This window comes from Betta splendens, chromosome 22, assembly GCF_900634795.4.
Source record: "Betta splendens chromosome 22, fBetSpl5.4, whole genome shotgun sequence".
NCBI lineage: Eukaryota > Metazoa > Chordata > Actinopteri > Anabantiformes > Osphronemidae > Betta > Betta splendens.
This window is the reverse complement of record NC_040900.2, coordinates 2,781,731-2,805,575: the sequence shown is the minus strand read 5'-3', so window position 1 is coordinate 2,805,575 and position 23,845 is coordinate 2,781,731. Positions and strand designations below refer to the sequence as shown.

The following is a 23,845-nucleotide window of genomic DNA, read 5'->3' as shown; positions in this document are numbered from 1 at the left end:
CATGCTTTTTAGTGCGCTTACTTCAAATCTCTTTAGACTTCATTTTTTAAAACATCTAAATCTGTTATTATGTGGCCTGTACAAAACCCTTTTAATTTAATCTTTGACAAGATTATCAAATTCATTGATGATGTCACAAACTTAAATAATTTCAGGAATTGTCGACTAATCTAGGATAAGCACTTTCAACGGGATGCTGCGGGATTACGTTAGTAAAAAGATATTTTTATTTTTATTAGTTGTCAGAGCACTTTGCGACACCATTATTGCTTAAATGATTATTTTTATTGCATCGGTTAGAAATAAACACGCATGCGTACACGGTTTACGTCAGACAACGCACCATGCAGACGTTCGGACAACGTTGCCCCTGATTTCTTTACCTGAAAGTCATAAATTAATAGTTGCAAATATTTTTCTTTGTGTAGTTTGTTTCAGATTTATACTCTTGTAATTATAAACTACTTCCCTGTGTTGTTTTAAGATTTAACAATTCAACAGAAGTGAATTATAATTTCACCCGGATTAGGAAAACTCGGGCCGGTAACTTTTAGTTGGTTGTAACTAATCAAACGGCTTGTTTTAACTGCGGCCTGACGCGCAGCCCGGTGAATGGCCGTCCGTCGCATCCTCCACCTTTGCGCAGGAGTCCTCGTGTTGGTCACTGACCTGCCAGCGACCAGAGCAGAGGAACCGGGACGCTGTGCAGCCCACTGTTACACAAAACCAAGAGGGATTAAAACAGCGTCTGCTGGTCCCATATGCTCCTCGGCGCTGCTCCGGTCTTGATTAAAACTCATTGTAGGCTCTCTATGAAGTATTGTGGAGGCCGGATGTCTAATCCTCCTCATGACTTGTGCACTTTGAAGACACTGGGCTCCGGGGTTACAATAACAAGCGGAATGGGGCCTTTGTGTTTCTCTGGGTATTGGACATATCATTGAGCACTGATTATAGTCATAAGTGCATTGTAGACTGACATGAATGATGAATTAAACCATTCGTGTTAAAGGGCGACATTTTCATAAGCGCATTTATTTGTCTGTTGTTAAAAAAATAACTATAATATGCCGATTCTCTTGAGAGGTAATTGTTATCTTTAGAGACGCTCCGGTTTATTTTTTTGGATGTCATTGAATTAAAGATAATAAATTCAAGACTTTTGTTCAATCTGTCAAATTTATTCACACAACGACGCCAATATAATATATTTTTTGTGCCAACATGACTTTCGTCTCCCTCGTCTTCAAACTTCCAGCCACTTAAGGCTGCGCGGCGCTTTTGGATCTGGGCTTCTGTGACATTTCAAAGTGACCCCGCAGCCTGGAAACACTGCTTCTTTCTCTGGCGTGAGCTGTCTGGACGGAGGAGCTGTTGACTCGGAGAGGAGACGCATCTCATGAATATTCAGGCTTGTGCGCAGCCTAAGCTATTGTTTCCAAGTTCAATTGTTTCATTGTTTATCCGCATGACGACGTATATGTGGCTAAACTTGGCGTCCAACGATAACGTTTTAGAACCGAGGACTCCGAATGTTAGAAATATATACGCATCGATCACACCGTGGGAATATAAACAGCTATTTTAATTCATCCGTGGATAAGTTATGGATACGGATCATTAAACCTTTAAAAGTACAAACCAACAACAGAACACACACACACACACACACACACACACACACACACTCAAACACACACCTATTTTTTCTGTCCACGCAGGAGAGGAATCAAAGTCACTCTTCTCTTTAACGCTTCGATTATTTCAAGCAACGCTTTTAATTAGTGCGCTCCTTTAGAGGAGACTCCAATGAAAGAGAGATTATTGGCAATGTCAAGGATGCTAATTGAATGTTGGACTTCTAACAATTAGCCCGCTGCAGAGCCGTGTCTACTCATTACCGATCCCATAGTCGCTCTGACTTTATTGTCTCAAGTCGTCGAGTTGACATTGGTAACATTGAACTTGAGCGTCGGAGCTACAGACGTAAATAAAAACAAACCCATCTGAAACGCAGCCTCCACCTTCTGACTCCTTCTGCGCGCTTCGGTGGAGCTAAACTTCAACTTAATTACCGTCACCACAAGTAAATAATTTTAGAAGGATGCTACGAGCAAATAAACTTGTTCAATTCGCGTAGCAAAAGTTCTAATCCTGCAGCAGGCGTGTAATTGTAGATGTTTATAGGTCATAGCCCACATAATTTGACATGAATGTTATGGTTGGAGTTTTCGAGTTCAGGCTCAGAAATGCAGCACGTGACGTTGCTTTAAGCGGAAACCGTGGACTGGCAGCAGCACCGGAGTCTCAGCGTTTATTTAGAACCGACAGTCATTTTTAGACGAGCCCCAGAAAGCGTCCTCAGCATTTATTTGACTTGACTTGTGCCTCCCAGGATTTAAAACCTCGCTGCACCCGATGCGTCACAGACAGAAAACCGTCCCCGGATTCGAAAGACGCGCTTTGTCTTTCTTTATGGGACGTAAAGGCCCCATGTTGAAGCGCACATTCGGACTCACGCGGTGGCCTTGAATGAGACCGGCGCGGCTCCTGCGCCCCGCAGAAACCCCGCCGCCAGAATATTGGGATTAACATCTCTTTGAGGCCGGGATTAAACTTGTTTTCTCAAACCGCTCACACTGGGTTACGAGGATCTGAATTAAAAAAAAAATCTACCATCTGATCAGTCAGTGGAAAAACTATATTTTTATGCATTTGTTTGTTTAGTTACAAAATTAATTATTCTAAAACTCGAACTCCTAGGCATTAGATTAATGTGAATTTAATTCGTGTTATTATACTTGATGATCTCATTTATGTGATGCATACGGACACAGTTTGATCGTCATTGATGTGTATGACTAAGTATAATTATTGCTCACTTAGGCGATAATTACTGTCTTAATTAACACAAATGCGAACCGCCGAAAAAACCCTTGTTCTCGTTAAATCTGTGGACCCTTAATTATGACTATGTATTTATTTATAAATCTAAAATAATCCTCAGAAATACTCGACTGAGCCATCACTGAAGAAACGTGTAAATGTGTCCTGGATCCAACATTAAATAAATAAAAAAGACCTAATTAAATGTTACGTTTAAGAAATTCCCCAAAACTATAGCCTTTCGAAAATAGCCCGTTCGTTTTCGCTCTCTCTCTCCTTTTCTCTGACACACACACACACACACACACACACACACACACACGCACACACACAGATTGTTACTTGATGAAAGAATAAGCTCACAGGACCTTTATTCATGTCTTTTCAGCAGTGAGGTCACAGCATCTTTGGAGCCACTAAAGGATCCACAATCACCGTGTGTTGAGATCAGTGGAGGGGAGCAAGAGTGGAAGCTCTCAGCAGCCGAGAGTCTTTTCCCAGTATGGCTAACCCTTGATTTTCACTACACCACCGTGTGCTTGGAAAGTCTCGTCTCTCTTTGTGATGCCGGCGACTTAACCAGTAGCAACGCTGCTCAAAAAAGGTTAGAAATCTATTAAAATCACAGCAGAGAGTCTGATGCGAGGGGGGGCTCACAAATTGCATACAATACAACAGATCACAGTTTCGAAGGCTAGCACAGATAAAAAAGAACACATATGTACCATTTATATAAGACACACACTGATTGTCTCTTAGAAACTACATATTGATTCCTTATAAACACTTTTTTCTTAAATAAAGTAGTGCATCCATGTCCACACACCGTCCTCGTGTCCCTCTGCCTGCAGCTCGGCAAAGTTGTGGAAGAATCTCCGTCCCCAGCGCTTCGCCGGGAGCGTGAGCGTGAGTTTTGTTCTCTGATAAACCTATTTCCGTGGCTGTGTTGTACTTTTCTTTCAGAGTCCCGTCTGTCTCGTGCTCAACAGGTGCTTTTGCGCGTTAGCGGCACGCGCTGACAGACATGGATGAGGGGCTACAACCTGTGGACGAACACAACAAAAATCATTGCCAGTGCTAAAATAAATTAAACGTCGCCTCTAGGAGGACCGGGACCACCGGGACCACCGGGACCACCGGGACCACCGGGACCACCGTCCAACAGACGCGGGCCCCCGGGAGCCCCGCCCGGCCGGGCCCGGCTCGTGTTACGCAGTCTTTACTGAGGGATGGCAGCGGCGTGTCCAATGCGCTCGTCACTGTTTGTGCACTTTTATTTGACAGCTTCTGTTCACAGGACCTGGAATTTCCACGAGGACGTTTGATCCTTATAATCCAAGCAATCGGCATTGAAGTTCAGCTTCCACGACGCCGCCTGGTCCTTATAATCCAAGCAGTCTGCTGTGGAGTTGAAGCTGAGGCCGGACGACCCGTAGCCCTGGGTGGACAGCGACGCCGGGGACTGGTTCAGATGGCTCGTGACCGCGTTTGTGCTCATTGGGCTCAGTGTCGAGCCGGGGCCCGACAACTGATGGTGCATGGGAGTGAGGTAGGAGCCGCAGTCCATGCCGCCGAAGTAGGACGTGGAGCCCGCGTAGCCCTGGCTGTAGCCCGAGGCCTGGGTGTAGGTCATCGGGTAGGACCTCTGCATGCAGGAGGAGGAGGTAGACAGGGGGTCGGAGAGCGGAGAGATGGACGCCGGGCTCCAGATGGACACCGGGGCGGCGGTGCTGGTGGAGATGGCGGGGACCGTGGTGGTGCTGGTGGGGGGCGTGAACTGGCCGCTGGCCCCGCTCTCCGAGCTCACTTCTCGGGTTGGGGAACTTTTCTTCTTGGCAGGCCGCACCTTGTTCTGGCCCCCGTTCTGCTGCTGCTGCTGCTGCTGGCGACACTTTGCCCGCCGGTTCTTGAACCAAACCTGGAGGCGACAGATATTGGAACAAACATTTCAGCAATACGTCCTTTTATTTTGAAATTAATATAGCGTTGAGAATAAGGAAACCTTTAATAGTCCCACCGTGGGGAAATTTCGTCTCACAACAGCACAATAAATAAAAAGTACAGCAATAGAATTAAATGAAGTTGAGTTGGTTAATGTTGACAGGTCGAATGTTTGATTATATACAATAATATTCATATCTAAACGTGCCCAAATGAAGTTAAAGTATTTATAGCACCAATGAAGTGATCCGTTTCGTTTCGTTGCCCAATTCTAGAAATTGAAATCTTTTGCTAAGATAAATTATCTCACTCTACTGGCAGATGTTTCCACATGATTTAATAAAGACTAAATGCTAAGCTTCAAGTGCAGCGTCGGTCACAGCACAGCAGAGTTTTATACAACACACAATTTAACAGTTGCTTTCGGTGAGTTTGTTTTTTGTTGTAATATTTATCACCCGAAAATGTAAAGTTTTATATAATTGATAAATAGACACAATTAATTCTGCCCCACAAATTTGCTAAAAACTTCCTCTGAACGCATCATGGTAATTCTAATTAAATGTTAACACTCGAAATATATAAGGATTAAATCTGTTTTAAAACATGGGAGATGTTTAACTCACCTGCACTCGGGATTCGGGTAAATTAATTTTCAGCGCCACCTCTTCACGCATGAAAATGTCCGGATACCGGGTTTTGGCGAATAACGCCTCCAAAACGTCGAGCTGTGCGCGCGTAAAAGTAGTCCTCTCTCGCCTCTGCTTCCGTGGAGTGGCTGCAAGTAAATGAATATAAAACGGTATATTTATTTGAAATATCTCGTGTCGAGTAAAAAACATACAAAACTAGTGACGTCGTGATTAGTAGCGAAAATAAGGTGCGTAATGCAATCAATGCAGGTTTTGTAGTTTGCGTAATTACGCACGTCTTGCCTGACGTGTTTTAGTCTATTAGGCTTAAAATAAATAAAAAAAGCTTTATGCCAGGATTATTTAAGACATCTTAAAATAGCAACACATGTTGTCATGATAACGTGTGTCACAACATTTTTTAAAATCAGCACCTATGATTCTGTCTTTACTGCACCTCAAATTTCAGTCACTGTTCGTTTCAAAGGGTCTGCGTTAGTGGTGGTTCCACACAATGTAACATACACTCCGTTCAACATTTAGCCTCAAGCCAGAGTCATTACTCCTCGTGTATTCTTCAAAAGTTCCACCCACCTGGATAACCCACTGATGGATGCAAAAGGTCCATTCCGGAAGTGGTTAAGCTGAGGCCATTGACTGTGTAAGGTGGTTGCTTTAGATATGACATCATGCTAATGTTTGTCTGGGGGCTGAAGTTGGAGAAAATTTTGAAAATTGGAGATGGAGCCCCCGAGTTTCACTGAGCCTCCTCCGTTGGTCGCGTGGTCCGCGTTAAATCGGGCACCTGTTTTCGAAAACGAAGAAGGCGAAAATTGGTCAAAATGCACCTTGCTGAACAAAAGCAATCTGTTTAGAGGTTGATGTGCCGAAATAAGCGCTCTCCAAAACGCAGAGGGCTCCAGCTGTCGTCACCAACAGTCCAAGACCCAACACCCCCACAGCAGAACCGCAACAAGTCCACGAACGTTCAATTAAAGTCACTGCTTCCTGATTACAGTCATTTCACACTCATTATTTAAAATGTGATGCTGTGTTTATTTAAGTTTGTTCTATAAATGTCACAAGAAAGAAACCAAATAGATTTTAAACTTTTCGTTTCTATAAAATCCTTATTTTTTTATCCTTCAGAAATTACAAACAATTTTGTCACAGTATTTTTTTTAGGATTTCTAAGGCAAATGTCCGCGTACACTAAAAAATAGTTTGGAATATTTCATTTTACACGTGATGCAGAAGACGTGTTTTCCTGATTGTGATTGTTCTTTCAGCATAACTAATGTCGCTGTGATGTTGAGTGGTAAATGTGTGTTTGCTGTCACTTCAACTCCAGTGACCCTCACCCGTTATTCCCACTGTGCGCCTTGATTAGTTGCATTTTTTTCTACATCCAACGGTTCTAACCCCCTCGTCCCAATCTGTCACACTCAAAACCGACCCGTTACTAGTTGCACACACCCGCTCGATAATAATTACCCTGTCCAAGAATTAATTACGATAAATGTTATTCTGTTGATGAATTAACGAGATAATCCGAGTGGCATCTAAGTGGAGCAATAGTTTGGTGATACAGTCCACGTCGCTTCAGGCGTCCGCTGCAAATCAAACGCACTTTCTCTTTAATCAGTTCTGAATAATCATCAGCATTTTGTATAAAACATTTCCAAACTACGGAGGGGAAACGTAATTCTTGTAAACGTGAACTCATCCGAGCTAAAATCCTAATTAAGACAGATGAAGATGCTTTATTCTCGGTGGACGCGGAGGAGGCCGCTGATATCAGGCCCGAACGCACCTTCTTGTCGCTTCAGTCCAGGTTCACGCCTTCACAACCACTAAGTCTTGATTTTCGGTTTTCATTTTTCGTGTATGAAATCACGAAAAAAAAAATTCATTACAGTCTGTGACTGAACACGGACCCGGTGCTGGATTCAGCCAGACCGCGTCGAATTGGTAAAACATCTCCAGAATCAAACAGCGATAAAAGCGGTAAAATCATCAAAGCTCAGATTTAGCTTTTGGGTTTGTTTTTCTGTTCGTCGTTCCGTCATTGTGTCATTTTTATTTTCCTGCTCTGCTCAACGTGCGCTGTGGATTTTTATCACGGTTTAGTCTTCGTTTGCAGCTTGACGCCACTCAGTGATCTCAACAATATTTAAAATTAGAACCTCTAACGTAGTTTTCTTCCCTCCTCTCCTCCTCATGTTGCTATTTAAATGCGCCTTTTACAGTGTAATTTCTATTTTAACTTGGTAGACTCTGATTGTTCGACGATTTCTACATGTAATTACGCATGTAAAAATGACAATAATATTAAAAATTGTAGTAGTAGTAATAATAATAATAATAACGGCTGTAAAACCTACCCTGGTAGCGACGAGTGAAAAGTTCTTTGTCTTCTTGGTTTCCTCCCGCAGAAATAATCAAACTCGGTACAGATCAACGTCCTGGCGGATAAAAACGCACGGAACCGAGCCGAAGCAGGAGCAGCCGTCCTCAGAGACAGAACCGTAGCGTGGGCAAAAGTTAAATGTCGGGCGCCTGGATCAGGTTTGGAAGCGGTGCGACAGCGGCGGAGCGATGGAGGAGGCTGCATGTGCGCCTTTAGGATTAGTTGCTGTGTTGTGACTGAAGTGGTTTGAGTTGGATTTTGTACAAACTGCCAGCCAATGGGAGCCGCAGGACGGAGCTGAGGTCTGTCTCCGTCTCCGTCTCTCACGCTGGTGGGGAGGATTTCTTTTCTTTTTTCTGCGAAACAAACGTCTCCAGCTACTTTTTTTTGACGCGCAGTTCTTCAGCCAATGGCAGCGACAGGACGACTGACAACGTCCCCTCCGCCGCAGAGAGGACGCCGATGATAAACGATACGCCGGCGAACGCCTGCTGGAGTTTGAAGCAGGGAAAAGTCATTCAGTCACAGCATTGAAGTAAACGAAGCCGCACAGACTGGGAGGATAAATAAAGAGTTGTGGAAATGTGCAGTTACACTGTTTGTGGCCCCGAGTTTCTAAAAAGTCACTTCTGTATATTGTTTTTTTGACAGCATCTAAAACTCAATACTTTTTGTTTTATAAACGTATTTTACGAATTATAATAATACAGATAAACAAAGAATAACATCAGCGTATTTTGGCGTTACATGACATTCATCTCCAGTTTTAATAGTGTTAAAATGAAAATGAAAAAAATCTGATCAAAATGACAGGGTGAAGTCGCCCGGACTGAAGCGGAGCGTTGCGCCTGTTGGCTGCGTCGTCCTCTCACATTCCAGCGCGTCGCAAAAAAGGGGATTTAGAGCGACTTATGTCCTTAAAACTGTCGTCCCGCTCCCAGAGGCGGCCCAGTCCGCTCCCACCGGGTTCCGCCGGTACAGGCCTGCGCCGAGGACCACAAAAAAGCAACTCCTACAATATTTACATGGGGAATTCCCACCGAGGCTCGAGGCTCCGAGCAGCCGGGGACGCACGGGCACCGGACCCGCGGCGAGGAGGAGGACGAGGAGCGCGCGAGGAAGAGGGCAGAAACGCGTCGAATGTGCGGCTTTAATTCACCTCAAACGATTTCTGCAACACGAGGACGTGGCAGAAGATTCAGTTCTTCACGAGGACGTATGAATGCAGGTATACATTGAATTTAAAAATGCACTTTATGGATGCTGTCTTGTTATTTTATAATATAATAATAATGATTTTCGTTATTGCTGAGGATCGACTTGTTTAAGCTCAACGCACATTTTTAGGTTACTGGGGGACCTTCAAGCCGAGGGACAAATAAGGCTCCTCTACGTCACTTGAATGTTGAACCTGCGTGCCCATCTCAAAATAATATGCCGAGGGTTTTTGTCACGGCTTGGTAAATGTATCATCTTAAGAGGCTTTGTGGAACACCTACACACACTCACTCACACAAACACGCACGCGCACGCACGCACGCACACACACCGCGTGTTTGCACGGACACACCCGCTCCCTTCAAACAGATTTGAATATTGATTTAGATTTATAAACACAGGCAGAGCGTGGGTTTTAAGAATCGTCGTTTGCGTCTCTCTGAGGCTGGAGTGGAAGGCCAGAGTCAAAGGTGCGGTGACAGCGGCAGCCTCACGACGCCTCCAGGAGCAGACGCACAACACACAGCCTCAACTTCACAAACTCACTGACATCTCTGTTGACAGATCTCGATGAGAGGATCCGCTGTGGATCATAACTGTGGATTTGTTTTAACAACCGACGTGGAAGGAAAAGTTTTCGTGGGAGTCTGCCTTTGGATGAAAGAAGCTGCAACACGTCCAGGTATCGTTTTAATAATACATTTTTGTAGGTTTCCAGGTTGTGTGTTATTTTCTTTATTTATTATTCAAGCCTGGACACACGAGATAATTATCCAATTTATTTTAATGGAATAACTGGAGTAAATGCATAAGGATCACATCTTAAGTTAACTTAAATAATTTATTGTAATTTCTTCAAATCATCTTCAAATGAGAATCGTTATTTGTGAATTAAATGCCACAAACGTTATATTTTAGTCGTATCATATTTACTGCACCAGACTCAAAAATCATATCATTAGAATATAAACTTAAAACAAGCCACAGACCGCCGGTCCTCCTAATATTCAATATTATTTTTACGTCACAGCTGCTCGGGCACTTTATTGTACATCAGAATAAGAAAATCAGTTTTCTGCTACGAGCTACATATTTTAAAATACCAGAATATTTTATCCCCAGCAGCTGCATGGTAATGCGCCCTGACGCGAGACTTTCAAAGTACTGCGTGGAAAATCATGACGTCTGATGCGGTTATCTGCGGGATCTCACCGTTTAAATGGCTAAATAATTTATTAAATTGTAAAGCCAGGCCCTCCGCGGGGACTGTGTATCTTAAAAGAACGTTTAAAGGCAGAAGGAGTTAAACGCCTCTGGCGAGCAGCGCTCCCACTGACTCCCGGCTAATTGACGACGACGGCTTTTATCTCCGCCTCTGCTACACTCAACCTGAGGGCGAGGATTTCACCATCAGGTCTGCTCCAACCTGTGATTTCTGCGCATACGTCTTTTCAAACGCGCCACACGGGCCTGGATGTTTGACCCTTGATTGATAGACCTGAAAAAGGAACAGAGGATAATAAATGTGCGGCGCGCGCGTCTGTCTGCTCTAAAAAAATATTAAATTTAGTTTTTTTTTGAATAAAATAAAATAAGTAAAATCACAGCAGACTGAGAATTTAAACATCGTCTAGACAAAATAAAATGCATGATGTTGGTGAGTAGCTGCTTATTTACTACATATATGCGGATCTTTAAATCTCCAGGCAGCTTTCCTCTCCTCTCATCTGCCTCTCCTCTTCCTTGTTTGATATTCGCTTGGCTGAATCTGAGGAATGTGTTGGTGGAATTCATTCTGAGCTCAGAAAAGAGCCAGGAAAAAGGATAAAATCCAATAAAGCCAACTCATATAGAAATGCTGATAATCTGTAATGTAAAGAAACGCTTCTCCTCCTGCTCGGAGACTTTCATTTACACCAGCTTCTGCTTGTTGCCCTGTGCAACAAAACACTCCAACTTACTTCAGGGAGCTTCTTCTCATCCTGTTTTACTTTTGTCAACTTTGTTTTGAGTTCTTTTTCTTGTCTTGAAGACACAGTTTATCAGTAATCTGTAGCCCGAGAACCACTTTACTTCTGTCACCGCTTTTAATAATGTCTGTTTGCAACATTTCCAAATAGAATGTCTGTGACAAACTTTAGGGAAATTAAAATTAAAATGGTTCAGTGTGAGGAGCACAGCATCAACTGATGCTGATAAATTTACAGACCGCACATGCTGTGTTTGGTTGAGTGAGTGAGAGAGAGAGAGAGAGAGAGAGAGGGAGATGAGCTGAAATAGGATAATCATAAGCTGCATTTTAATTAGCCTGGCAGGTTTGATGGATACGTTGCCACCGTTGCTGCTTTGCACAAAAAAAATGCAGGACGTAGTGAGCAAGATGTCTAAACAAAAGGCTTCCTCACACTGGTTCCTTATCACAAAGGAGCTAAACCCTTTGTGTAATGTAACATGTAACTGACCCCAGAGGTCATCAAAACACATTCAGGGATTAACAGGAGAGGAAACCCGTCCAGTGTCCGATGGGCAGCGTTTACTGACTGCAGCCACAAAGATCCACCTCCACAGTTCACTGTACTTTACTTTAAACACCAGTAAAATCATCCCATGATGTGGAGTCTGAATCCGTGTTTCAGGTTCCACCCTACAGTCGACCTCAGCGCGGATGCCGTGAACGTGTGTTTGCCAATTTGCTGTTTCCATTAATATGACATGGCTCCATTTGTGCTGTAATTGTTTGCGTTGTGTTTGCACAGGAGTTTGCCAACAAGACAAACGGGCGCCATTAAACACTCGCTCGCCTTCAGATCGTCGGTGACGAAGCAAAGTCGAGGCTGGTGGAGTTGACAAGGACGGAGATGCGGCGGCCGCTTCAAGGTTAACGCACACTGGAGGGAGTGTGTGGAGTGTGAACAGTGGAGGAAGCGTCGCGACCTGTGTCACGTGTTTGTGTATCAACACTTTTAACATGCACCACATTTTGTATCAGCACCAAAAGATGAAACCAATCTTATAAAATCATTAAATTACATCTTTCCCGTTGTCTTGAAATTTTAATTTGCAAATGAAGTGCTCTTGATCATCCTCTCTGCGAAGCCTGGTCCCCCTCCCTCCCTCCCCCCTCTCCCCCTTCAACCTTCTCCTGGCTGAGGTGTCTGCGTGGCGTGGTAAAACCTGCCCCGCAGAACGGACCTCTCAAGTCTTCAAAGGAGGAAGAACTCAATGTGAGGGATTTGTTCAGGCTTATTTGGTAACCTAGGATTTGAATTGGATTCTGGGAGGCATTCATAACACATTTGAAAACGTTACATTGTGTGATTTTGTGTGTAATCCCCATAATAAATTTTAGAAATGGTCACAGCACTTGCACAACTGTGACTATTCATGATTTATCAAATGGTTTTCTTGTCTTGCCTCTCGGGGCCGAGGTGTGTGCGTCCGTCTGTGCGTTGGCAGAGCTGCACACAGACGACTCGGCCGCTTTAACCTGGGTCTCAGCTCTGCTTTGTTTATCTGACCTTAATGTGTGATGGGGTCAGATCCACTTAGACCCAACAGCACCACCGCGTCAGCGCCTCTGCTGGATGATGCGTCCAATGAAGGAGTCAGTGTGTCACACACTTATTTGATTAATAGTGTTTTCATTTCTGCATAGCTTCTATTAATGTGTAGCAAAAACCCGGTGTTTTATATATACATTTACATTTAACAATTTAATTTCCTCAGTTGGTGGTTTCCTTCAAATTAACTTCACCCATAAACAGAAATATTGTTACTTTCACTTCTTATTCTTTGCTCAGTGAAGGTTTCACATCATGTTTGCGTCACAGACCTTCTGTTTGTATCTGAGACGAGCGCATGAAGCTGAAAACCCTCTAGTGTCGAATCTGCAACGTGAGGCAGAACCGTTTGACTGAAAGAACTGCAGCCATGACTTATTTGAACTAATGTGGACTTTAAACGGAAAAGGAGTTGGTGCCGCCACAAAGTTAGTCAGTGATGAACACACGCCTCAGCAACTGTGTGTGTGTGTGTGTGTGTGTGTGTGTGTGTGTGTGTGTGTGTGTGTGTGTGTATTTGCCCCCTGTCCAAACTCCACTTTGCTTTGAATGACACTTTGGCCGTGCCCCCAGCTTCCCACTCCCACTTCTCCAGTGAACCCCCTGTCAGCGCCAACTCTGCCAGTCCCTCTCATGTCTGTAATATCTCTCTTTCGAGCCCTTCGCCAGCGCCCCCCCCCCCCCCTCCCCCCGGTGACACTTGGACATCGCCGTCGCCTTCGGGCGTTCCCAGCCCCGGGTCTGTGGGGACTCTGTGATGGCTCGCCTGTCAGCCGGCCCCTCCCCTGTAATTAGGAGAGTAAACAGCGCGCCTGGCTCGGCGTGGGGGGAGGCGGGGGAGGAGGGAGCGGCCCGTCCGCGTCCTGTCCTGCTGCTGCTGCTGCTTGAGCCGTGCAGGAGATGAGCAGCCAATCCCATCATACATGAGCGTCGCGTGGTAACATGACATCCATGTGGCCCTGATCACTGAGCTGAGCTCTATGGAATAAAACACCAGCACTCACGCTGATATGAGTTAAGAGTCTGAACTTCTTCTCCACCCCCCCCCCCCCCCCCCCCCCCCCCCCCCCCTACCTCTCTCCTGGTTGCTGGGGGGACTGGTCAGCGGCCGGAGGAATGCGCTGGGCTGGAGCTGCAGCGGTGGCCGGGACCAGGCTTGGAGCGGCGCCGTCCCACCCGGTCCCGCGCGGCCTCGCGCGGCCCAAGCAGCGAATGCCGGGACCGGGAGGGGAGGAATGTGACGACCTGCCAGAGAAATGCCATGCGGGGAGCGATGAAGAGAGAAACCTAGATGGAGGCAGGGGAGCAGCGCTCGGCCAATTGAAACGCAGCCTGTCAGTGTCACTGGGGTCCGCAGGATGCCCACTGATGATGGGCCAGTTGCTGAATGAGCCGGTCGCCACCCAGACACAGTGGCACCGCATCGGACTCGCATCGCTCAGATGGAGCCGGGCTCACGAGTAGCCGAGTCCCGGCCTCTCCCTCACTTCCAGTCGGAACCATCCATCTGTATTAACCACCATCTGTCTCCTCAGACGCCGCCGCGATCGCACGCACTCGTTTTTGCGGAAGTCCATTTTAAATCAGATGGTGCGCATCGGTGTGTGCATGTGGCCGACGGGGGGGCGAGGGGGGTGAGGGGTGGGAAGGCGAGGGGGGGGGGGGGGGGGGGGGGTGCACTGTGGCCCAGCGTTTTTGCCAGAGTCTCTACGGCGCCCAGAGATCCATGCTGCAGCATCATGGTCCACAGCATGGTAAGACATGGGGCAGATGGGTGCAGTGTAGCAGCACAACCCCCCCCCCCCCCCCACACACACACACACACCCCCACACACCCCCACCCGCCTTCTCCTCCCGAACGCCAGGCAGCAGTGGTGGGAATGGCACAGTGTGAGAGGGAGCCTGGGTTCATGGCCGAAACAGAAAAGCGGTTGGAGGGGCATTTGGGGGCTGGGAGTGAGCGGGGGCTGAAAGCGGTTTGAGGGGGGGGGGTTCCCTGCAATGGAGAGGGAACGCCAGTCCCCCCCGTCGCATCCCTTTGAAATCCAAGTGCAGGGGCACGAGCCCAGGGAGGAGTAGCAGCGTGGCCCAGCGCCGGCGCAGACAGGCAGTCACCGCACTGGGCCGGCGTCCAGCTCGCTCGCCCGCCCGCTTGCTCGCTTGGACGGGCCGGAGCCCCGCGCCCGGTCCCCTCCAACGGCCTCCGCCGGGCCGGAACCCGGGGGGGCCCGGGGCCGAGCCGAGGGGGACCTCCGCTGCACCGGCTGCTGGACGCCGGCCCAGCGGCGCCTGCTGCTGACGATAACCCCCGCCTCGGCCCGGAGGCAGCGCCCGCGCGGGTCCGCACGTCCCCATGGCAACGGCGGCCGGGCCGTCCGCTCCACGTGAGCGGGCAGCGCGCCAAGTGCTGCCAAATTGGGACGAGGGAGCGACATTTTGGGGGAACGCTGTACGTGGAGTTTTTCCACCTTTGTTTTGCTTCTGGCTGCGGACGTCTAATATCACACACTTGGACGCTGTCGCTGTTTGCTCGCTGGTCAGCAGCACCTCAGAGACCCGCTCCTCTCTGTGAGGCGCTCCCACCCAGTTCCTCCCGGTTTCTTTAGGCTGGAAAATGTTAATTCCCAGGTTCCTAAGAGCAACGCCGGGCGCTTCTAAAACTGACCCGCTGCATTCAGCAGCAACGCGTGTGTGTTTAAGGAGACCATGTCACGGCAACATTAAGCCGCGTAAACACAAGTAGTTCAATGACATTCACAGCAGCCACGTGAAGTTGATTTCCCACCCACTCTAAGCCACTGGGAAGATACCGTTTAAGTGGCTGGGTGGTGTTTACTGAAAGTAGATATCTGCTGTTTGTTTTGTTGTTCTGCTTTCCGACCGTAAACACTGCACACATTTCCTTGAGTGCTGTTTGAAACGTGTGTGTGTGTGTGTGTGTGTGTGTGTGTGTGTGTGTGTGTGTGTGTGTGTGTGTGTGTGTGTGCCATGTGTTATATTTGCTGATAACAGGATTTACTCAAATTGCAACTCACCAGTTGAGAAAGGTTAATTGTCAGTGCAACTGGTAGAATGGGTACAAGCAATAATTATTAGTCTAAGTTGCTTTATTATTTAGCGATGCTAATTAGGCATTAACTGGAGTCCCCTTTTTGGATCACAACTTCAAATGCATGTCAAATTGCATTAAGTTCACTTTGACGTCCTTTTATCAAACTGAATAAATGCTGTTTTGTAGATGTCCTTAGTGTGTTTATTATTATGAAAGTGATCTGTTCTCGAGGTATTGATCAGTAAATGAGTGGAGGGATTTTCAGAACTTGCTCATTGGAGCGCATCCTCATTTGAATCGCCATGAGGACGGTGCAGTTGCTGGCGGCTGTGTGGGGTTTCTGGGCGGTTGCTGCTGGTTTTAGTGGTTTGTTCACGTCAGCACGCATCAAGCGGGATTTTTGATCCAAGCGCTGGAGCCGGTGTTGGTCAGGCGCTGCAGCTATGAGTTTGTGAGCCACCCATGTGGACATGAAAGGTGAGGTGGGGAGTGACAGGGAGAGAAAGCAGGAGATCAATGCGCGGGTGCCAGTGCATGTCATTGCCCTACACTCCCATCAAATAGCCCCGTGCTGCGTCTGTTGCTGCCCAGACGCAAATTAATTTGGACGCCTGCAAAGACGGCAGAGCCCAGGACTCATCTCTGCCCTTTAAAGACAGAAAAGACACCGGTGGAGAGCACTCTTTCAGCGGGAGGGGGAGGGGGTGCAGGGGGTGCAGGGGCCCAGAGAGGGGTTCTGATGGATTTCAGCAGAGGGCAATACAGTGTGTGGAATAAGATGGGAGGGTACACAGGACACGGTTGAATGTGCTTGTCCTGCTATGATGACAAGATGGCTCAGCCACCACTGTGCGAGCGGCCTCCCCTCGCTGTCTTCCTCCCCAGCCTCCCTTGGTTCTCCCCCTCAGGACACCAGTGAAGTAGCAGGGACAGGGAGGCGGGGGCAGAGGAGGACTGACGGTCAGCTGCCATTTAATCTGCTTCCTGGCTCGCTGCAGATTCTTTGACTACATGCCCCACTCTCTCTTCTCCCTAAATCTGTACCTGCTCATCCCTGGGCCTGCTTTATGGGGGGGGGGGGGGGGCTCTTGATCAGTGAGGTGATGGAGAATGGCCCTCGTCACACACTGCAAATAGGATCGGATTGCCTGGGAGTAAAAGGTGAGAGCTCCATGGAGTCTGGTAAAAATAGAGGAGTTAGTAGCGGTGGTTCTGAGGAGCTCCAGCAGCCGGTCCCCACGAGCAACGAGCGCTGTTCAGAATGCACCTTCTGGGGCTTTAGCGGCGCTGGCGCTGGTGCGGAGCCGCCACAAAACCCCAGCGAGTGTGCGGGTTGGGGGGTGGGCCGAGACAGAGGCCTTGTTCTCCGCTAGCATGTCGTTAACCTCCCAGGGCTCAGGAGAAAAGGCCCAGGCCTCCGTGTGCTTAAAGCTCAGGGTGTTTGTGAGGAGGGACGGACACCGGAGTAAAGGGTTAAATAAAAACACATGCTGGGTCACAGAGCAGCCCCGGCTCCGTATTATACAGTTAAGTGGCTCAGATGGAGTGAAGGCTCCACCATCTACTGCCCCTGTCCTTTAGAGGTGATTCAGGTATAGTTACAATGTTGCCAGTAAATGAATTGGCTGTAAGTCCGACCGGAGGAGTGAACGCGATCCAAGCATTTGGATCTTTGTTCTGACGTCTGACGGCTGCAGCTCCAGGGCTGAAAGGAGGAAAACGGGCAGCGAGAGTCAGAACAAGAAGTTGGTAACTTCTGCTTAGTCTTGTGATCAAACACCGGTGGTGACACTACAAACCTCTATCCCCTCTTTTCAGCACCCCCCCCCCCCCCCCCCCCCCACCTTCCTTTCTACAGTAGTAATGCCCCTCACTATTTTTCTACATCTTATCCCTTTTAATTAGAAAGCAAATTCTGCAGCCTGCAGAGACCTAATCCCCTACAACCCAACAATGCACAGAGTGGCTTTGAACAGCCGACCTGCAGCCCTCAACCCCGGCGACAGCCCCCCCCCACACACACACATACACACACACACAGTGCCGGACCTTCAGCAGTGGGGGCTTCATTTCCCAGAACGTTATTACTAATGGATACATGTGCTGCTGTGTTTGCAGAACCACATATTTGCATTTTAGGAATGTTAACAGTAATTAACAACTAAGTGACACGTGTGACAGAAATGATACAAGTGTGTGCCAACTCGGTCTATCTCCCCTGCAAGAAATGTAGTCTCAGCTGATTTGCATATATATTAATGCCGCTCATTGTATAGATTAGATCCCATTAGTTGTGGTGATTCTGGTAGAAGGTGCAGTCACTAAACTGCTAAAAGTCTTGTTATTATGTTAAAATCATGTTTAAATTGTTGGGGGGTTGTGGCACTGATGCAAGGTTAAGAGTGATTAGACGCCCTGACCATCCGGACAATGGGCCCAGATTAGATTCTGAAAAGCCCAAAAGGAAGAGGCTCCCTCTAAAATGGAACTCCATTAGCAGCCTGTGAACTTACACTGCGAGTATCTGAAATGACCAGCTTTCATTTCTAAATAAAAGTGCACCCGGATGGAGCGTGCGGCGCTGAAATTAAATTCTGGCTTCGTTCCTGGGCCCGAGCGCTTCACACCCAGTCTGGCAATTAGCACAGGGGCAAAGTGATCGTTCACTGAGCTGTTTGTCAGGAGAATTATGGAGCTGTCAGCGGCGGCGAGGTCATCTGATAGCGGCGGCGATGAGAGCGGGGAGGAGAATATCACACGCACACAGATGATGACAATGGCAACAGTTTAATCTACTGATTACTGCTCTGGATTCACGAGGCAACAGAAAACACTGGAAAGCTCAATTTGGAGCCTTTAAACCCCGTTTTAACCACGCGAGGAAGAGGAAGAGGAAGCTTCAATAAGAAGCAGAGCAAAGAGTGTGATTTAAGAGCGGTTGGTGTCACGCGACATCATCCAGGTAAACAGCAGTCATCAGCTGTGACGAAGGACTTCAATTTATCAAAGGTCATTTACAGACACATGAGGAACGCGGTGGAGTTAGAAGAAGGTTGACTTTGTCTCCATAATCGGTAGCTGCTTGTTCTCCGCTCTCACTGCAGCATTGTTGTCTTAGAGGAATTCAAGCCGAGTGTTATTGACACAATGAATGAACTTTCACAGGAAACACAGATTACATGAAATAACCTCATTTAGCCTCCATTTTCATCATTGCTCGGCTAATTAACGTTGATAGAGATGCCCTAAGCAGGGATAGTGTGTGTGTGCGTTTGTGTGTGTGTGTGTGTGTGTGTGTGTGTGTGTGTGTGTGTGTGTGTGTGTGTGTGTGTTTGCAGCATTCTCCCACTTCCATTGACTTAAGAGGCCGTCTCCTGCGTCCTGTCGGAGCCCGTTACTCGCGCTGTCACTCCGTCTGTCACGTCCCGGTGTGTCACGTCCCGTTGTGTCGCGCTGGAGCCGCGTGCGGCACCGCCAGGATGAACAAACAAGTCTTAGCGCGAGCAGTCGCAGCAGCGCGTGGGTCACACTCTCGCCCGAGGCCAACGTATTCCTTTCCTACTCAGGAGTTCAATTTTCAGAAAGCTACTTAGCTATTATTCTAATCCCTCCCCACTTCCTCCCTAGGCCACAAACTCAGGTTACCATTTAGACCCTTGATCAGGCGCAGCGCTGGAGTTTAAAGCTGCACTTCATGCTTTTTGTTTGTTCTGACACTCCAAGGGTCTGGAGGAGCCCACGACGGCTGATGGGAGGCGTCTATGTCTAGAGTAGGAGAATGTGCCTGATCCGTCACGTCACGGCGCCGAGTCTGCCTCTAGACTGGCGTCGGCACCGGCCTCTCGCCCGGTGACAGCTGGACCGGCTCCACATCGCAGCCCTGAGCGGCGGAGGTTATGAATGGATGGCTGTTTAGCAGAGGGCCGCGCTGCCAGCCTCGGGCACCGCCTTATTAATAAAAGATCATCTCTTAATTTGCTATAACAACACATTAGCATGACAAAATCAGCATCAGCGGCTTTGAAGGGGCATTTCTGCATTTCTGCGAGCATGTTTGCTGCTCTCTGGGGCCCCGGCTCGCTCTGAGGTGGTGTTTCCCGAGCGGGGGGGCTGTGACTGCGGCTGGGAGGTGTGGGGACGTGCGTCTCTATGGGATGCGTTTCCCTTGTACAGTTTTGTTGTCTAAATGTTTTACAAACTTAATTGGCATCCCCGGGGGACGGCTGCCAGCTGTCTGCCTGATGGCCGACTTTCTAATTTGGTGCATGGCGTAGAGCTAGCTGCTGGGGTAGCTAGCGGAGCGGAGCTAGCGTAGCGGAGCTAGCGTAGCGGAGCTAGCGTAGCGTAGCGGGCGCAGCACGCCGCGCGCTGCTCACGCTCTCATCAGCCCGCGCTCTGTTTGTTTCCCCCTTGTTTGCTCAACTGCAATGAGGCTAGCAGCTGCTATCTAACAAGCAGCGCTGGGCTGAGCTTTAGTAAATCATGGCCTGACGCCTTACTTGTACCAGCATGTACATTTTCCTTTATGAAGCGTTTTGTCTCCTTTCACTGTTGGTGTGGGATTAAAGGTTTACTGACTTGAAGTTCCTCTGAGGTCTTTGCTCCTTTACTCACACATACTGTACTGTATCGCAGCTGATTTTACCTTGAGCTCCGTGATCTTCTTTAACAATCTGATGCTACCGAGGGATTTCAAAGGTCAAGATACCAATTTAAAAAGTCGATTTGAGCTTGGGTTCTACTTTAAGCACTGATTCATATAACAGACTGGAATAAAGAGATTGGAGTATTTAAAGGTTTAGCCGGCGACTGAAGGTGGATAAGAAAGTGCTGATGCTGGATTGTGCTTTAAACAGACTTTTATTTACAGTGTTGATGATGTCATCTGTTTTCCGTAGAGTTCATTGTGCCGTGATTGTTTTAAAGGCCTGGCCTCAGCTCCAGCCTCCTCTGTGGTGTGCTGGGTGGCCCGGGCCAACCCGTGGCAGCAGGCTCCATCTGTAGGACGTGTTGACTCTGAAATGCATGACGCTGCATAGCCGCACAGGATAATTGGCCTGCGCTCGGCGCGAGCAGCTGGAAACGTACAAGTTGCTGGTTTTTCAAGAGTAAACAGGATTCGGCTCGCTTACAAGGGATGTGCACACATGTTCAGGAGGAGAAGGTGGACGTTGGTGACGGGACGTCCACACTCAAAGCGCTGCCTTTGCATTGACTTACACTATATGTTTCTAATGTTTCTAATGGTTCTAATGGTTCTAATGGGCGTTCACCACAAGAGGAATGTTGCATTAGTGGCTTTAAAGGTGCTCCTGCGTTGGGAAAGTGCACCTTGGATTCCCTGCTGTGCTCGTCTGTGTGCGTATTCAGTTGCTGCAGGTAAGCAGGCCAGCTTTCACTGGTGCTTCATGAGGAGACGGCAAACAGCTGCAGCCTCTCCACATACAGTCGATGGGCTGCTCCACGAGGATTCTGACTTCTTTTCTTTTTCAACAAGTGGCCGGATGTGGAGGATACAGAGGATCAGGGGATCTAAAGCTTAGTGGAAGTGCTGCATTCATGATGCGAGTGGCTGGCGCTGGGTCTGTGGGGAGCATATGCTAAAGCCTTTATTGGCCTTCTAGAGCAAAACGAAGGGGAAATCAATTAACGACCAAGGTGTTGCTCCCCGGGGGCGTTTAGTGGCCATACACACCATGAGGCTAATTGACTGGGCCCAGTGTTTATAACTGCTGCACTGACGGTTCATGGACTGGGTGAAGTGTATTTAAGGTCAGGTGGTCCACCAGAACCTGCCCTCAGTGCAATAGTCTAATTGATAAGTGTGTGGAGCCGGACAGGGAGAGGGCAGGAGGTTGCGGTGCAGCTCCAGCTGTGGTGAGACTTGGGAGGAACATGCGGGGGCACTCCTGATTATTCAACATGTTTCTCTAATCCCAGCCCTTGTGCTAGGAACCTGTGAAAGAGCCTGGTCTTTGTGCTGGGGGGCTAATCGTGTTTTGGAAATGCCGATGGAGGCTAATCTTCTGGCCTGCCTCTAATGTGGAGCCGCTGATATCCTCTGCTGAGATAAATTAAGCTACTTATTAATCTAATTATGGTACATTCATCCCCACAAACTTTCATGTGACTTGGAAAGCCCCCTTCACCATTAACGCCCCCCCTTTCTCTAAACCCAGATCTTGAGACTGACTCCCCTCTCTCTCTCTTGCTCGGCCCTGGTTTACCCAATTAGGAGGCTCGTACCACTAACGACCCTCCGGGTTCCAGGCCTCTTCAGACTGGGGTCCAGCTCACTTGCTGCTTATTTCCCCTCTATCACCTCCCCACCTCCAACTGTACTGTACGTCCAGTTTTGCATCACGTTTTGCCCTGATTTTGCTCCTGCTGCGCTGCTCAGCTCCTCTGCGTTTGTTGGGTGGGAACTTTGAACAGCTGGGGAGGTGAGAGCAGGATGACAGGACCCTTCGCTCCACGGTCGCTGACCCTGAAGGGAGATGAAAGTACTTCACGTCTGCACTTTAGCATCCAAACTTGAGCAGCAGTCATTCGTGAAGGCCCTCCTTCCCCTCCACCCCTGCTGTGTCTCCACCATACAAGTGCACCCGCTTTAGTTCCTATTCCTAGCAGCTTCCACAGGTAAAATCTGTGCAACGCTCACCTTCTAGTGTTCTTACTCTCAAACGATGATGCAGATGTGTTGATTCCTCAAAGACAAGTGGACGGGCGAGATGCTCGCTGTCATTTGTTGTCAGAAACAAAGGTTCTGCTGCTATCAAACTCCCATTAGATACGGAGAATTGAGTGCTCGGTCTGCACCGCGTAGCAAACAGCGAGGTGATAACACAACGCAGAGGCAGGCCAGGATGCTAATTGCATGCCGAATATTTATAGTCCAGACAATTAGCCGTTGCCTTTTATATGCAAAATAACAACAGCAGCAGTGGCAACAGAGAGATGGATGGGGGGGTGGGGGGTAAGCAATTAAGATGCTCAAAACAGGACAGGGACATGCAGTCTGTTGTGCTCTGATTTGTTGCTAACAAACACAATAATTACCCTGTTGTTGTGGGATAATGAAGTTGCGAGCGTCCTTTTCCCTTTGCCAACTGCCGTCCTGAGCGAGCGCGTTCCCGGCCGTGCTGCCGTCGCGGCGGCGCCGAGGCAGCGGGGGTCAGGCAGGATGTGAGGTCCAGGTGCAAACGGCGGGCGCTCAGGACGCGAGCGCCGCGGCTTTGGCTAATGGAAGCTAACCGGCCCGCCGCCACCTGGGTGGACGGCCGCGCGTCTCTGGCTGCAGGTTCGGGGAATCAACAATGAATCAACGTCTGGCAGGATTAGGTGCAGCTTGAGCTGATTTGATATTTGTGGCTGATAGTGCTTGTAAGCGCACCTTTGTTCTGTCCCATTGTGGCCCAGATTAAGCCAAGCCTCCTCTTCATCATTCTACCTCGGTGCAGTAATAACCCAGATAAAGCGACTCTTTGATTGAATCATTGCTGCCCGGGTTCAAGACCTGTCAGCTGTCACTCATGCATCAGCCACTTCATCTCTATTCTGTCTATACCGTCACCTTCTCTTTTCCCATTTATTTCTAATACCTGAGTCACAATCAGATACTAATGAGAATGTTTGCCTGTCTGTTTCTACTAATGATGACTTGATAAGTTTGAATCTTAATCTTACTTTTTATTTCTTGGTTCAAACAAAAACTGGAGCTAGAATAGAACTTTGAAGAGTCTAATCGTTGCATCAGACTCGAACAGATTTCAGCAGCTCCGCTCCAGAATCAGCACATGCAGCATAATGGAGTTGCTGGGCGCTGAGTGTAGGTGCGCTGTCGTGAGGAGGCGTTAGCCGTGTTTATTGTCGCGTGGGATTCTAGCGATGATTCTGTTGGGGTGCTGTGGGTTCACAGCGGCGGTTGTATTGATAGGTGCCAACCACATAAATGACATATCCACTCTCACACACTCATATTCAAATCAGACAGCCAGGACATTGTGATCACAGTCTTTTAGATTTCGGGGCTTTTGACATCTGTATTGGACTCAAGTATGAATACTAATTTGAAATTTCATTACATCATTTCATGTAAATGCCATGTTTTGAAGAAGAAATGAATTCAAGCAGCCGATAAAACATT

The 23,845-nt window shown here is 47.9% G+C and overlaps 2 protein-coding genes and 1 long non-coding RNA gene across 13 annotated transcripts in view; 2 read left to right on the top strand and 1 right to left on the bottom strand.

Annotated features, from left to right (window-relative positions):
- tmem260 (transmembrane protein 260) overlaps positions 1–4,435 on the top strand; it is a 37,509-nt gene extending 33,074 nt beyond the window's left edge. For 8 of the 11 annotated variants that reach the window (XM_029138526.3, XM_055505658.1, XM_055505657.1 and 5 more), the window contains one exon: positions 3,275–4,435. The gene's annotated coding sequence lies outside the window, so the exon portion shown is untranslated. The remainder of the gene's footprint in view (positions 1–3,274) is intronic. The other 3 variants (XM_055505663.1, XM_055505661.1, XM_055505662.1) reach the window with 3 other exon arrangements.
- On the bottom strand, positions 3,241–7,983 carry otx2b (orthodenticle homeobox 2b). The gene is made up of 4 exons (XM_029138532.3): positions 7,844–7,983; positions 6,054–6,264; positions 5,454–5,605; positions 3,241–4,804 (listed from the first exon to the last, which is right to left on the bottom strand). The coding sequence occupies exons 2-4, from the start codon at positions 6,148–6,150 to the stop codon at positions 4,178–4,180; spliced, it is 876 nt and encodes a 291-aa protein (XP_028994365.1). The 5' UTR covers positions 6,151–6,264; positions 7,844–7,983; the 3' UTR covers positions 3,241–4,177.
- A 972-nt stretch (positions 7,984–8,955) lies between these two features.
- On the top strand, positions 8,956–12,129 carry LOC114848217 (uncharacterized). The gene is made up of 3 exons (XR_005897188.2): positions 8,956–9,097; positions 9,652–9,769; positions 11,844–12,129. It is a non-coding gene; the product is annotated as an uncharacterized LOC114848217 (long non-coding RNA).
- The last annotated feature ends 11,716 nt before the right edge of the window (positions 12,130–23,845 follow it).